The sequence below is a fragment of the Gavia stellata genome, chromosome 33, assembly GCF_030936135.1.
Source record: "Gavia stellata isolate bGavSte3 chromosome 33, bGavSte3.hap2, whole genome shotgun sequence".
NCBI lineage: Eukaryota > Metazoa > Chordata > Aves > Gaviiformes > Gaviidae > Gavia > Gavia stellata.
In genome coordinates, this window is record NC_082626.1 from 3,225,392 (window position 1) to 3,238,759 (window position 13,368).

The 13,368-nt window shown below is 42.5% G+C and overlaps 1 protein-coding gene across 1 annotated transcript in view; it reads right to left on the bottom strand.

Moving 5' to 3' along the window:
• The window catches only part of LOC104250258 (GON-4-like protein), a 26,690-nt gene extending 15,875 nt beyond the window's left edge, over positions 1–10,815 (bottom strand). The window contains exons 1-12 of the mRNA XM_059832406.1: positions 10,742–10,815; positions 9,798–9,994; positions 8,313–8,387; positions 7,916–7,966; positions 7,464–7,514; positions 6,589–6,684; positions 6,238–6,342; positions 5,253–5,423; positions 4,220–4,412; positions 3,350–3,451; positions 2,639–2,679; positions 2,232–2,335 (exon numbers count right to left, since the gene is read on the bottom strand). Of these exons, the coding sequence (XP_059688389.1) occupies positions 2,232–2,335; positions 2,639–2,679; positions 3,350–3,451; positions 4,220–4,412; positions 5,253–5,423; positions 6,238–6,342; positions 6,589–6,684; positions 7,464–7,514; positions 7,916–7,966; positions 8,313–8,387; positions 9,798–9,994; positions 10,742–10,769 (1,214 nt within the window). The 5' untranslated portion in view covers positions 10,770–10,815. The remainder of the gene's footprint in view (positions 1–2,231; positions 2,336–2,638; positions 2,680–3,349; positions 3,452–4,219; positions 4,413–5,252; positions 5,424–6,237; positions 6,343–6,588; positions 6,685–7,463; positions 7,515–7,915; positions 7,967–8,312; positions 8,388–9,797; positions 9,995–10,741) is intronic.
• Positions 10,816–13,368: the final 2,553 nt, after the last annotated feature.

A 13,368-nucleotide genomic window follows, 5' to 3' on the forward strand; every position in this document is an offset into this window, starting at 1 on the left:
CCAAAATATAATAAGCGTATGATTTAATAACCATTCACATTTATTTAGAATATTTTACTCTGTATCTGGGATGCACAGTTTAAGAACTATCATCCCTGTACTACTCAACACTTTGACAGTATATGTCAACTTGAAAAAACAGAGTTATTTATACAGTTGGCTTATACATAAATCTTTTAATCTGCTACAGCACTGTTGTAGTTCTGGGATGCAATGCTTCAACTGTTTATACCAAGGACAGTTAACAGTCTCATCCACCATTCCCAATCATACCCCATGTGTGTTCCGCTCAAGTGCTCAGATAAGCACTCAGGATCTAAAATAATCCAGCATACCAATCCTATTTAATTTATATCATCAGGCAAAGTCTGAACCCAAGGTATTATTGGTGGCGTTTTACCATGAGGGTCTCCAGAAAGATCACACACTGACTCAAATACTGTTACTTTACCAAAAAAAAAAAAAAAAATTAAGTATTATCTAGCTTTACGCACAGTACTCTACTAGACATCTGCTGATACTATAGTAGGAGCTACTCCTGTAGCAGAAAGAGGATGTACATATTACCGTCCTTTCAAAAACAGCTTCAACTATCCCCTGTCTTATGACAGATTTTTATTTTTTAGCTACACCAGTTAATATTCTGATTTCTGCTTGTTATTAGCTTCACTTCTGTAATAGGCCTGAAGTCAGTTGCAAATAAAGTTGTTCCATGATGCTTCTAATGCAAGGTATCATAAAAACAACAATAAACCTAGCAAATGGGTATTTTGCCACAAACCAACTTTAAGAATCCTGTATACAAATAAAACTGGGGAAGAAACAATTGGGAGAACTGCCCACCAAAGAAAAATGAACACAACTAGCCATTATGAAAGACAAATGCATACAAATAATAAGAGAGCGTAAAGTTTCCCTGCTTTTAGTCTGTAGCTGGTTTAAGAATTGCTGCACTCCCCTCTGGTACTGCTCATCCCAGAGAGAGTATCAAGAAACTCCAGCCTTCATTTTAGCTCCTTTCCCAAACAGATACAGCTTGATCTCGAGCTGATCTGCCCCATAAACAAGGAGACACCATTCATACCGCAGTTTCTGTAATTGGTTCAATAGAGCAGTATTATTACCTAGAAAGAAAAGCTTTAGGCCCTTTCCTCTTCAAGGCACTGTTTCAAGTATAACCCATACCAAAAATCATCAAAAGCCAATTTCCAAACTTTATAGTTGTTTCAGACCTAGGCCTCAGCTATCTTATGCAGTCCTTTTCCGCAGAAAAGGCCACCATTACATCCACGCTATTTACTTAAAAGACAAGGTGACACACGTGGTCAAACCAGCTCCTCAAGTGCTTCTTGTTAACAAAAAAAAAAATGTAAGGGCAGTAAGTGGACTTTACCCCCCCCTTAACAATTAAAAAAAAAAAAATAAAAAAAGGGCAAGAAAACAATTATTTTTCTGAAATTATTTCAGAACATTACGCCCACCACCACAGTGTAAAGCACAAGAATTAAGAGAGCTAGCGTGGCTACCACTTTGAGGTTGGGACTTTCTTTGCCCAGGTCCTACATAGCTTTGATGACATACGCAGCAACACCCCAGTATCCACTGTTTCTCTACCCATTGTTTTGAAGTGTCATCGCCAGCCATGCAATATCTCCTCCACTAACTATTGTTAGTTTAACAGCTGAATTAAACGACTTAGCAGGTAGTGAAACAATTTTTTCAGAAGGGTGAGTCTAACAGAGTTAGAATATAACAGACTTGAGAAATAAAGATAATTTAAATACACAGGGACAGTATATATAGCATGGAGATTGAAGAAGCAGGAACAGAATCCTCCACTAGAGTTGATGGCTTGTTGGAATAGATCACCATTCTGAAAGACCTCGGCTGTTTTCACCTATGATACAGAACAGCCAGCACCAATCTTTTAGCGCAGGCATTCTTGCTGTCTCTTTCTGAACAGTTACATTTTCATTGTTGTTGTTATCTTCTTCAGATGCATCACAATCAGTAAAGTCAAAGGTGGCAGATAGAAAAAAGAGGGTCAAGTGAAGTGTTCAATATCATAAATAAAAATGGCTCAGAGCTTTCAAATCAGTGGCCTGTGCTGAAAAGGCATTATCTCTTTGGTGCATGGCATAGTACAGCTGCAGGTAACAACAGGCTTTTTATCAGAACAGAGTTGTTATTATTATTTTTTTAATTTTATGACCATAAGCAAATGATCCTACCTAAGTGCTTGTGGTGTATTAAAATTTGGCCGTGATTCCGTAACGTTATCTTCATCTTCTGGACCTTCATCTTCCATGTTCGAGAAACCCATCTCATCCTGAAACTGACAGCAAATGTGCAGCAACAGTCAGGAATAGAAAGCTCAAGTAGTACATTTACCACCAACTGCCTTTAGCTAATAAAGCTCATGATGATCCTCTTAGCATAGACATCCATCTCTGCAGGGACTTATGGAAGTTCCTATATACGTTCCTTCCTAAGGCTAAAAATCACACTTTTATGATAGAGCCCTTTGCACATAGTCAGCACTAAGCATCTTACAGACCACCCCTTTATGGCTTTAGAGATTCCATTTCAGATCTGGGAAAGATCTATTCTTCAGTGCTATGCCCAATTTATCACTTACTGTTTCAAACAGCTCCTCCATCAGTTCATTCACTTCCTTTTCTGCAAGTAAAATTAAAAAGAAGTATGAAGATTCCTTTTCCAAGAAACACTTAGCAATCCTGTCATAATATCAAGTCATTTAAGGAATCCCTCTTGCAAAGAGAAACCCTCCTCTTGCAAAGAGAGGACCAAGAAGGAAAGGCCCCGATAGTATAACCCTTTTTAATGCTGGGCCCCAAAAAACTTCAGCTGAGACTGTTTTAATTCAAAAAAATAATATAAAAACTAATTTTCAGAATTTAAAGTTATGTTAACCTTTAATAATACCTAAAACAAATGTGCTTTACTGAGAAGATGAAACATGGTATGTTTATAAAACTAACTCAAAGATTGTAAGGGCTTGGAGAAAATTTAATTACACTCAAGTCATAAAGGCAAGCATTCAGTTCTGCATTGGCTGAAGCTTTTTGAAAGACTGTACTATCCCATAAGTATTATTCTCCAGTCTTTGCTATGGAGCAAAGTTGCATCTGACAGCCCAGCAGCTCTGGCTAGATCCTTTCATGCATTCACAGAAAGGCAGCTTTGCATAGAAAAGCTATTCAAGTCAGTATGCAGATTTTTTTTTTAAATTAGCCTACACTGCAAAATCTTTGCAACAAAACACTCACTTTTCAAAATGAATTACTAATCCTAACATGAAAGGAGGTGAGATTCCCAAAGAACTTACTGGTAATTCTCACAGCACGATCATTTCTGAAGTCTTCTGTATCTGGTTCATCCAGATCTTCCAGGAAGTTGTACTCAGGGTCATCATCATCATCTGCTTCATCTAATAAGAAGCATGTTTTGAAATGTCATTACCCTGCCCCAAGACCAATCTGTAGCCAGGAGCAGAAGCACTTTGTTTACTGCCTGACCTGGCATAAAGAGGGCTAGGATTACTGCTTGAAATTAACTGTATGTTCCTTTTTATGGAAGCAATATCAAGCCCATCCTCTTTTCACACTGAGCTACCAGCATCCTTATTTGTAGCCATTCCCATTTAGACAAGCTGGATTTATTCTCTGTGACCTGAGTTTCAGCTAAATTTAGAAAGAGTGAAGTAGTATTATTTCAATTTGTGTTTTATATTCAATTTGTACAACTGTAAGCAACCGGTAAACTCAGGACAAAAGGAAGTCAAGCCCCAAAGCTTGTTCTTGTTTATTCTCGAAGAACAAAATAGTTGTTTCTATCAAAACAAGTCATGTCCCTAACAAGGAGCATGACACACTCAGATTCAGGTATATCAATGCTGCTAACTTCACAACACAGCACGATGGATTAAGGGCTGAAACATAAAACTTTCATTTGTGGTTGCCAGTTACTGCATGTGCTGGCTAGTAAATATTTACAAGTGAGACACCTGAAGTTTTAAAAACCCTCACAAATGTCCATGGACAAGATGAGGAAAGCTGACGGCATGCAAAACATGCATATTACTAAACAAGACAATGGCTGCAGCCAAGAACATCACATATAAATAGAAAGAAAAAGCTCCAGGCTTTCAATGTAACCAATTCCAGTGAACACCACCACCACCACATCTGTCATATACCTTCATTCTCTACATCGTCGTTCATGAGTCCCCCAAGCCACCTTTTCCATTCTTCATCATCTGCAGTATTGGGATCATACATATCAGGTGTGATATCCGGGGCTCGGAGCTCAGCCTCCAGCTGACCCAGAGGAACATCCTTCAGTGGTCTCTTAGATCGGGTTCGGAAGGCAATGAGGCTGTCTTCCAGGGACTGAAAGGCGACAGAAAAGCACAACAGAATTACAACGTCTCTGCTTTTCTCAGTTTCTCCAGCAGTGGGGTTTTCAGCCCCGCCAAAGAAGTCCAATACCAATAATATTAGATTCATGCCACAAAGAATCATTTACTTCGGTAGTCCAAGGAAGCGAAACTTTCATTACTCTCACTATTAAACTGTTATTGTTTATAAATATATTGTTGTTCATTTATCTCATGCTAAACGCCTGTCTGCCACCGAGGAAGCAGTCTCCACTTGGAATATTTGATTCTTTCACATGTGTTTTACTCTGTTTGCCCTCTTCACTATCTGAAATTAATCTCGAGCAGCAGCACAGGACTGTTTCTTCATGACTCCTCACCCTTGCACAGTAACACAGATCAGTAATATTTTTCTCATTAATATTATTAAATAGTGGTTCTCTTTACAACCAAGCTTCCTCAGGTGTCAATAGTATACTTGCCTGCAAAACACAACTAAGCTGACAGGATATCTTTCAAAAGGAAAACTATTTTCATTAGTTATGTAAATGTCACTGAATTACATTTAACAGTCAAAACAATGGCAGTGAGACACTTACAAGCAAAAATAGAAAGTGCAGTTACAAGAAACTAAAAGCATACGTCCCTAACAACACTTTACTAACAGCTACCTCTATTCTCTCACAGAGCTAGCATCCTACACACTGTGGAGATTCAACTTATTATTTAAAATTACAAAGGGAGAGCAGAATGTAGCACAAGTAATAGCAGAGAACATCAGGAAGCTACCTCCGTTCTAACCAATTTTCCTCAAACTAAACCCACACTACTACAGCATCCCCCAAAACGGTACCTGGTAAGAATCCATGCATACTGGGCTTGAAGCCAATTCTTCATCCACTGCATGCAGCTTCTCCATGAACGTGCTGTCTTTGTTTTGCTTTGGTTTAGGAGGTGGTGGAGGTCCCATGGGAACTACTTCAGCACTAATATGTCTAACAACAGGTGTAGTAACCTTCTCCATCTAATTAAAAAGGCCTTTGTGTTAAAAGGTTTTATTTAGAACATAAATTTCCAAGGACAGAATAAGTGTCTCTTTCTGTTTGATCAAAGCCCAGCACAATAGAAATGAGAGAAATGCTTCACAGAAGGAAATGGATTCTTCATATTACACTCACTTTGATTTTCAGGAAGTACAAATAAATTCACTATTCAAAAGACTTACAGGAAAGGAGACATTTGGAAGATTCGAGTATCAGCCTCAACATTACTAAAGCTGATAAACCTGCACACTAGTAATTGCCGCACACTCCCAAAAACAAACCCATGGTGAGTAGAATGTGGAAATATCAATACATTATTGCTCTTTCTCTGATTCCAGTGTCAGTGGTCCTTTCTCACAGCTGCTTTCTCATTCTTATCTGCTGATACTCGGCTCTTATTCCACTGCACACACTCCTGCTGATGTGACAGTGCATACAGTCACCACAAATAACTACGCTTTTATCAAAATCACTTCCTCTTCCAAAGCCAAGCACAGAAAGCAATTCTCCTGAACTCCTCTCAAAAATAATCATTATCTGAAGAAGAGCCGATTGTTTCCATTGCCAGTGCTTTTTCTAGTATTCATGTTTATTTTAGACTAAGCTCTTTCTGCAAGGGTTGCACGTCACTGCTTATGCAGGAACCATTGCAGTGGGATGCCAAATCCACAGAGCACCTGTCACGTCACCACAACTTTAAGCGAGAATACGTATTTTTTGCTTTTGCATGAATAATTTTGGAATAATGACTGAAAGTTGTTTCTAAAGAAAGCAAAAACTCTCTTGCAAGTTTACCTCGCAGAGTGTCCCTCCCTCTTCATCAGATGATCGCCTTGTCCTAGATCGTTTTGCTCCCCGAGGAGAAGAAGCAGTGCTCTCTACATCACTTTCCAGTAAGCTCTACAGTGCAAGAGATGCAGAATGCAAGCAAACAATCATGCCACAATCAAATACTACCTCAGCTAATATTCCAAAGACTCTTTTTTAGCCAAATGAATATTATAGTTTTGAAGAAAGATTACTAGAAGGTCTGGGATGACTTACAAGTTTTCATGTGGTTAAAAAAAAAGACAGCATTCTACTGCCTCAAACATGCAGACAGCGCCATGCTGAACAGAACAGGGAACTTGTACAAGTTCCATTTACCTCTTCTGCAGTCTCATCCTCATCCTCATCATCAGGCTGGTATTCTTCATCAGATGAATCATCTTCCTCAAGAGGAATGTCCACAAACTGAGGAGGCTGCAACAGAACAGAAGAAAGGTGACAACTTTTTACAGGCAAGATAAAGAGTTACACTCTAATAGTGCACTATCAGATCAAAGATTTCTAACTGAGGAAATACCCTGAAGCTATAAACAGAAGGAGACTACTGAAAAAGGCTGAAGAAACCAAATATATTAGTAAGATTGGTAAAGCAAAGTAAGTGGTTTGAAAAGGTGCAAGAACGGGCACAAAAGACTTGGCATTTATATGATGGCAACACCGCGTGAGCAGACACTATCTCAAAGACATGGGTCTAGTACTTGAATGGCCATTCACTCCTGAATCCTGCCCACACCTAGGTAACATTTTGGAGCAGGCAGAACTCAGGGAAAAAATCTGAGATCCAGGCCATGTTTCCAGGCACTCTTAAAACGTATAGAAGAGTCCCAGGGAGGAGAACCTCACAGCATGAGGCCTGGGCAGTGGCATTCACTATCAGGAGTTTCATCCAGGTAGGGGCTGGTGCAGTACCAACATGGGAAGCTGGACCACCCAGAGGGAAAGACCACTCCCTAGGGCATGTCATCGCCTCATCCTGTTCTGTCCTCCCCTGCCAGGCAGCTCTTTTGGGCCCTCTGTGCACCTGCTGCTATGTTAACTGCCGTGTCCTGCCTTGCATACCCTGTTTGCAACGCTCCTGGTCACCAATACTCCCAACATGCTGGACACGAGTCTGCTCCACCCCTCCAAAAGGCTCCTTGCTCAGCAGGGTGCCTCTAGTGTGGTCTCCTATTTCCCAGCAGTAGTTCACTTACCTTCACCTCATTTGCCTTCTTAATTGGAGAAATATTCCATGTTGGAATCACCTAAAGATAGCAAAACCACTTTAACTGTCTCTGAAAAGCACGGTGTTGCACAGCTTAGACAACCTATTAAATCAAATGAGTACTTGAGCTCGAGGCCTTGTTCTCCAAGGCAGCCAAGTAACAACAGACTTCAAACAAATGTTTTCTAAACTGCCCAGGTGATCTCTACGGGCAAGAACTTTAGTATAATGGACACTGTCAATTCACTGCATTTCTAACTCTGACCCGATTCTATTCTGCTCACCTAAAATTAATTATTTTTTACATTGTTTTAACTTACTTTTTTCATTTTAAGAATAAATCACATAAAAGCACACTTTACACTTCTTTTAGAAGACCCAACAATCAAAACCATTTGGGTAGGGGGAGGGTGCAATAGTAAAAGCAGATGACACACTTACCACTCCTTTCTCCACAACTTCCTTCAGTTTGGAACGAGTCATTTTGGGCTCCTGAGAGTTTAACACAAGACAACAGCAACCTGTTCAGCTATTTTCCTTAACTGCAAACTTTTCCCCAGCAACTCTTACCACAAGACTCTTCTCTTTTTTTAAATTCATCACCTTTTAGACACGATCAGAGTGACCTCAAAAATAACGCCTCATAATTCTGTTTCATAATCTACACTTATACACAGACACTACTCGCTTCATCCAGGTAGCAAATCTGGTAATGAAACATAAATTATGGTACTACCTATTCTCTCCATACCACTTCACGGACCAAGAAGATAGACTGGTGAAGGTATCATACATTTGGAACAACTGAAAAACCAAACTGAAAAAGCTTTTTACTTACAAACAAAGGTATATCTTCTGTCTCACTGATGGCTGCTTTCATCATGGCAACGACATGCTCATTTGTGATCACCTCCTACAGGAACACACAAAAAAGTATCCTTTACATTCTGTTTGTTAAAAAGAAACAGACTTAATGTTAAAATAAACTAGTTGGAAACACAATGGAGAAATACGCAGTGTACAATATACTTTGTAATCATACTATAATAAAAAGATTGTTCAGCGATCGGACAAGACAATATAAAGTAAGCAGAGCAGCGATAAAAACATTTGCACTACATTCTCTGTGAACACTCTACGGAATAAATTTCTGGCAGAAGGAAAGAAAATAGTTGAAACAAAAGCCCACACCAGTTTCCCTTCCCTTGTATCACATAATCAGTAAAATGTGCCGATCCCAGCCACATGAGAAATGCTGCTACAAAGCTGCAACAGAAAACTAAAATCCTTAAGCACTCCCAGGCTTCCAAAATAGTAAGGGTCTAATTCTCTACAGAAAGTACGTAATAATCTACTCCTTGAAACTCTGTGCTACATCATTTCAGAAAACATTGTATATATTGAAAAGAAATAGGGGAAGGCCAAAGAGATCCAATATCCATGGCTACATTTTCTGAATGCCACCATGAGGTTCCAGGGAAAGTAGGTGACTGTGAGATACAGCCCTTCCACAGTGCCATGTGACAGAGAAAGGCATTAATTTATGGCACTTGCGCAAAATCAGGTGGTGAATCTGCCTGCACGAATAATGGCAGTCTCCAGTTTGTTTGCTACATGGAAAGCAAGAAGGGAAAATATGTGAGATCACCTGGATTAGAACACCACCAGCTGCAGGGGGAAAAAAAAAGGCACAATTTTTGATGCTGTGGAAAAACAAATACTGTTGCTCTCCAGATCCTGCTCACAGGATAAACTGAAATCTACACCTAATGTAGGCATAGAATTAGGGTTTCAGCTGTGGCAGCACAGATATTCTTCTTGCAGTTCCTTTCTAACTGGAAGTTGTGCGATGGACTAAAAGGTTGGTTGGGGTCATTAACTAAGAGTAATGCAAGAGTAATGCATTTCTGCCAGCACCGTTAGAATTCCATCAGGACTTTATCATGAAACAGTTCACTCAAAACAAGAAACAGTGAGTTCACAGTCTACATCTCCTCACCTGGAACCAGAAGCATGCATTTTAATTCAATTACTCCTGCTACTGCTATTACGGTACAGTAAAACAGACCCACTCGCCACTGTAAATAAACGGAAGTCAGGGATCAATACCTACTAACAAAGCCAGGTTCAGGTAACTTATACGTACACCACATGATTCTCTCTTTATAGCTTTTTATAGGAGAGATTAGGACATGGGTGCCTACCAAGTCTTCCTCGTTCATGAAATCAAATGCTACCGTTAGTACTATACTCAAGTCCAGACTGCACTTTCTCAAAAAGCTGGGTACCCCTCCGTTCCCTGTCCCAGTCCCACCGCACTCACATGCAGGATGTTTCGCACGTTGACAACTGTCAGGTTATGTTGTTTAGCCCCATCTTCTAAGGTGCGATCAAGGGTATCATCCAGCTTGATGTCACAAGACAAGGGTCCCTCCTCCTCTTGACTTTTCCCTTCTCTTTTCCGTTTGGTTGCCTTCCTCCTCCTCTTCCTTCTCTCAACATCCTCTCCATCTTGCTCCTCTGAAAATTAATAAAAATGCAGTCTAAAAATTCAGATACTTCACATCCTGCACATTCTGACAGGATGAGTTTGGAAAAAAAAAAGCTAGAATTCTGCAGATACTGAAGGGGCAGCAGCTTTCCAACAGCTGATAAGGAGATCACCCAAATGGAAATGGCCGTAAGAACTAGAAACAGTCTTTTGAGTAATGGATTCAAATTCTGTAGGACCCGAGTGAGTCACAGTAGTCAAGCAAATAAAGGTTACGTATTTGCCATCTCTACTAGATGGATTTTGCAGAATGGTCTCAGCAGCCTTTTTACGCCTTTTCCAGAGGAGGCGTTCTAAGTATGCCATCAAGATTAAAACAGTTGCAAAACTCCAGGCACCATACAGCAAGAGCAGATTACACTTTCTGGGACTTAAAGTGTTTCCCAAGTGGTACTGTTTTGCTGACTCAAGGAAATGAAAGAAGCATAACTTCCTCTTAAGGAAAGCAGTGTTTTTAGTAACCAAAAATTGCAGATATCAACTCCAGCAAGTTTCACTTGGATACCTGTAGTTTATTTAGCCACTGAATTATGGAGCAGAGGATGAAAACTTAAAAAAGACGTCGCACCTAAGCAGCTCCTGCCACGGTGTATGCAATTCCAGAGTTCTGTGTCTACTGTATCAAGTCACAGATCTGTTCCTTGCACAAAGCTTACCCAGTGGAATAAACAGCCCCACATCCTCATTTTCCTCATCAGTCTGCTGCGGCTACTCACCAGCTCTGGTGTTCTTCAGCGGCTTCATCACATTAGGATTTCTAACAGCCAGCTGCAGAGAACTTCTCACTGGAGACTCCTGCACTGCAGACTGGTTTTCAGTCAGATACGTATCTCTCTGTGAATTCACTTCCACCTCTGTATACAGCTTAGGCATTTTCCCTGTAAACAGTATACACTAAGTTGTAGTCATACGGACACAGCTGAGCAAGGTTAAGAGGCTGCTGCAATTACAAAAGCTTGTCATGACCCATTCAAATCTGTTAAATCAACCGCAGAAGTCTAACCTAGCCTGTGAAAGTGATCCAGGTACACTGAACACTGCAGCAGCAGGCTCATCCTGCTGGAAACAAATCCAGGCAAAGAGATCCCCACCTCCAGCTATTTCAGTCTTGCTCCCTCCACTATCAGTTTTGCACAGCTACGCTCAAAACCGCTCCTGTCAAATGATCCAATCGCAAAAAACTGATGAGCTGTTTAAAACATGGTTGTACTCCCTGTTGTATAAATGCAACTGCAAGAACAGCAATCTACAGCTAGGGGTAGGCGCTCCTTCACCCAGACAGGTTATTCACAGCTAGAACAGCACAGCTGACGGCAACCTTAGGATGCAGCTTCACAGCCACCTTGGGCCAATTTAAAACCACACCACTGCTGACAGGGCTGGCTACACAACCTTCCCGCTCCTACTCTGCACAGTCCTAGAAGTCACACAGGCCTAGAAAACGACTGTGAACTGACTCCACTCCCCTTCTCCCGACACAAAATCAGCTTTCAGTCAAACCAGTGAACTAATCACAGCAGCACGAGAACCAGAAACGACACTTTTCACAAGGAAACAAGGAAGCGCTGTCCCTTTTTGCTGCGGCCTGTACTTAGATGGGATTACAATGATTATTAAGAAACAACTGAACCCTGAAGTTTCACGAACACCTTAAGCAAGTACAAAAACACATTGTCACCTGATAAAACCAGCTCCCCGACACGGCAGCGGTCGCTGCTCCGGGCTGGCGCAGCAGTTTGTGTAGCTGCGCAGAAAATGAGATCAGCGAGTCAATCCAGATGGAGAGGAAAAAACAACACCCCACAAACACACACTTCCCACACATCCCCACTTTTTTTTGCCAGATCAATTCTCCGATCTCACTGAGCTCAGAGGCAAAGGCATACGCCAGGAAAAGAGAAAAAGAATAGGACGGGCAATCTGGGGCAAGAGAGAATAACTACTTATTTCAGTAGACTTCAAGACGACCGGAGATACAAAATGAGCATCACTTGGATCGTGAATATCTCTCGTCTCCCTCACAAGCTCACACTTTCACTGAGTGAACCTCAGAGGGAGCAAACATCACCTTGCTTTTTACACAAACATCCAAAATACCTGCGTTCCACGACAAATTGGTAACTTGGTATTAACACAAGCTCTACTCACATCAGCTCTTGTAGAGGGTCACGGTGCAGCCCCATACAACCGCCCCTCTAGACTACTTTGCTGAATGCTTGAAAGAATTATCTTCTGAGAATGAAAGCAAACGTGGACAAAAACCTCTGAAAAACAGTATTTTTGGAAGCAGCTCCTTGCACTTTTGCCAGTCTCACAACTCATTAGCCAAACACTTGTTTTAGAAACTAAACGCAAGGTGACCGTTTCAAATCAAAGCCTGGATTTACAAACATTTGTTTAAAGTAGCTGAAAGTAACACATTCTGCAGCATATAAAACCTGTGAAATACGTCTGTGAGTTACTGTTGGGACTGATCGCTACTGCAGTCCATAAACGACTAACCCAGGGACAAGACCAGGAAAACGCGTGCAGGTTGGTAAAACTGGGTATTTTAGACTGGAAATTTGGAAAAAAAGCAACTTCTAAAGCGCTTGGTGTTTGGCAGCGCTAGAGGCAAGCGGCTTAACTTCTCCATTAGTTTTCTAATGTTTTAAGGGAGGAAAACCCCCAAACATTGAAACCTGGGTGCCTAACCTGTAATACTCCAGAGAAAAAAAACAAACCACCACAAAACCCCATCACCCAAAGGAGCAGCTTTATATAAACACACCTACGAAGCTCCCCCTCAGCCGACCCCGGCGACGAGCAGAGCTCCCAGGACCGAGGCCCGACCCCAGGAGCTGGGGCGGCAGCGGGGGGGGGGTGGGGAACGGCCCCACACCCGGCAACGCGCGCCGCGGGGGGCAGCGCTCCATTTACCTTCCGCCGCCGCCTCGGGGCTCCTCAGGCCCTCCGGGAGCGCGGCGGCGGCGCAGGCCTCCTTCGCGCCCGCCGCCTCCTGACCGGAGCTCGGGGCCGGCCTGGCCGCGGGCCTCTTCCCGCCCTTCAGCGGGGCCTCCCCAGGCCCCCTCCACCCGCCCGGGCCGGAGGGGGGCGGCCCAGCGGCTCGGGCCGCCGGCGCGAGTTTGGCGGAGGAGCCGCCATCGGCAGCGCCCGCCGAGGAGGAGCCGCCGGCGCCGGGCAGCTCCCCGTCCTCCCCGGCGGCGCCGCGCTCCCGCGGGCTCTGCGGCCCCGCCGCCGCTCTCCTCTTCTTGCAGGGCAGCATCTTCAGCGAGAGCGACATCCCGGCGCCCACCTGGAAGACAGGAAAGCGGCTGGCCGCGAGCCACCGCCGCCGCCCGGG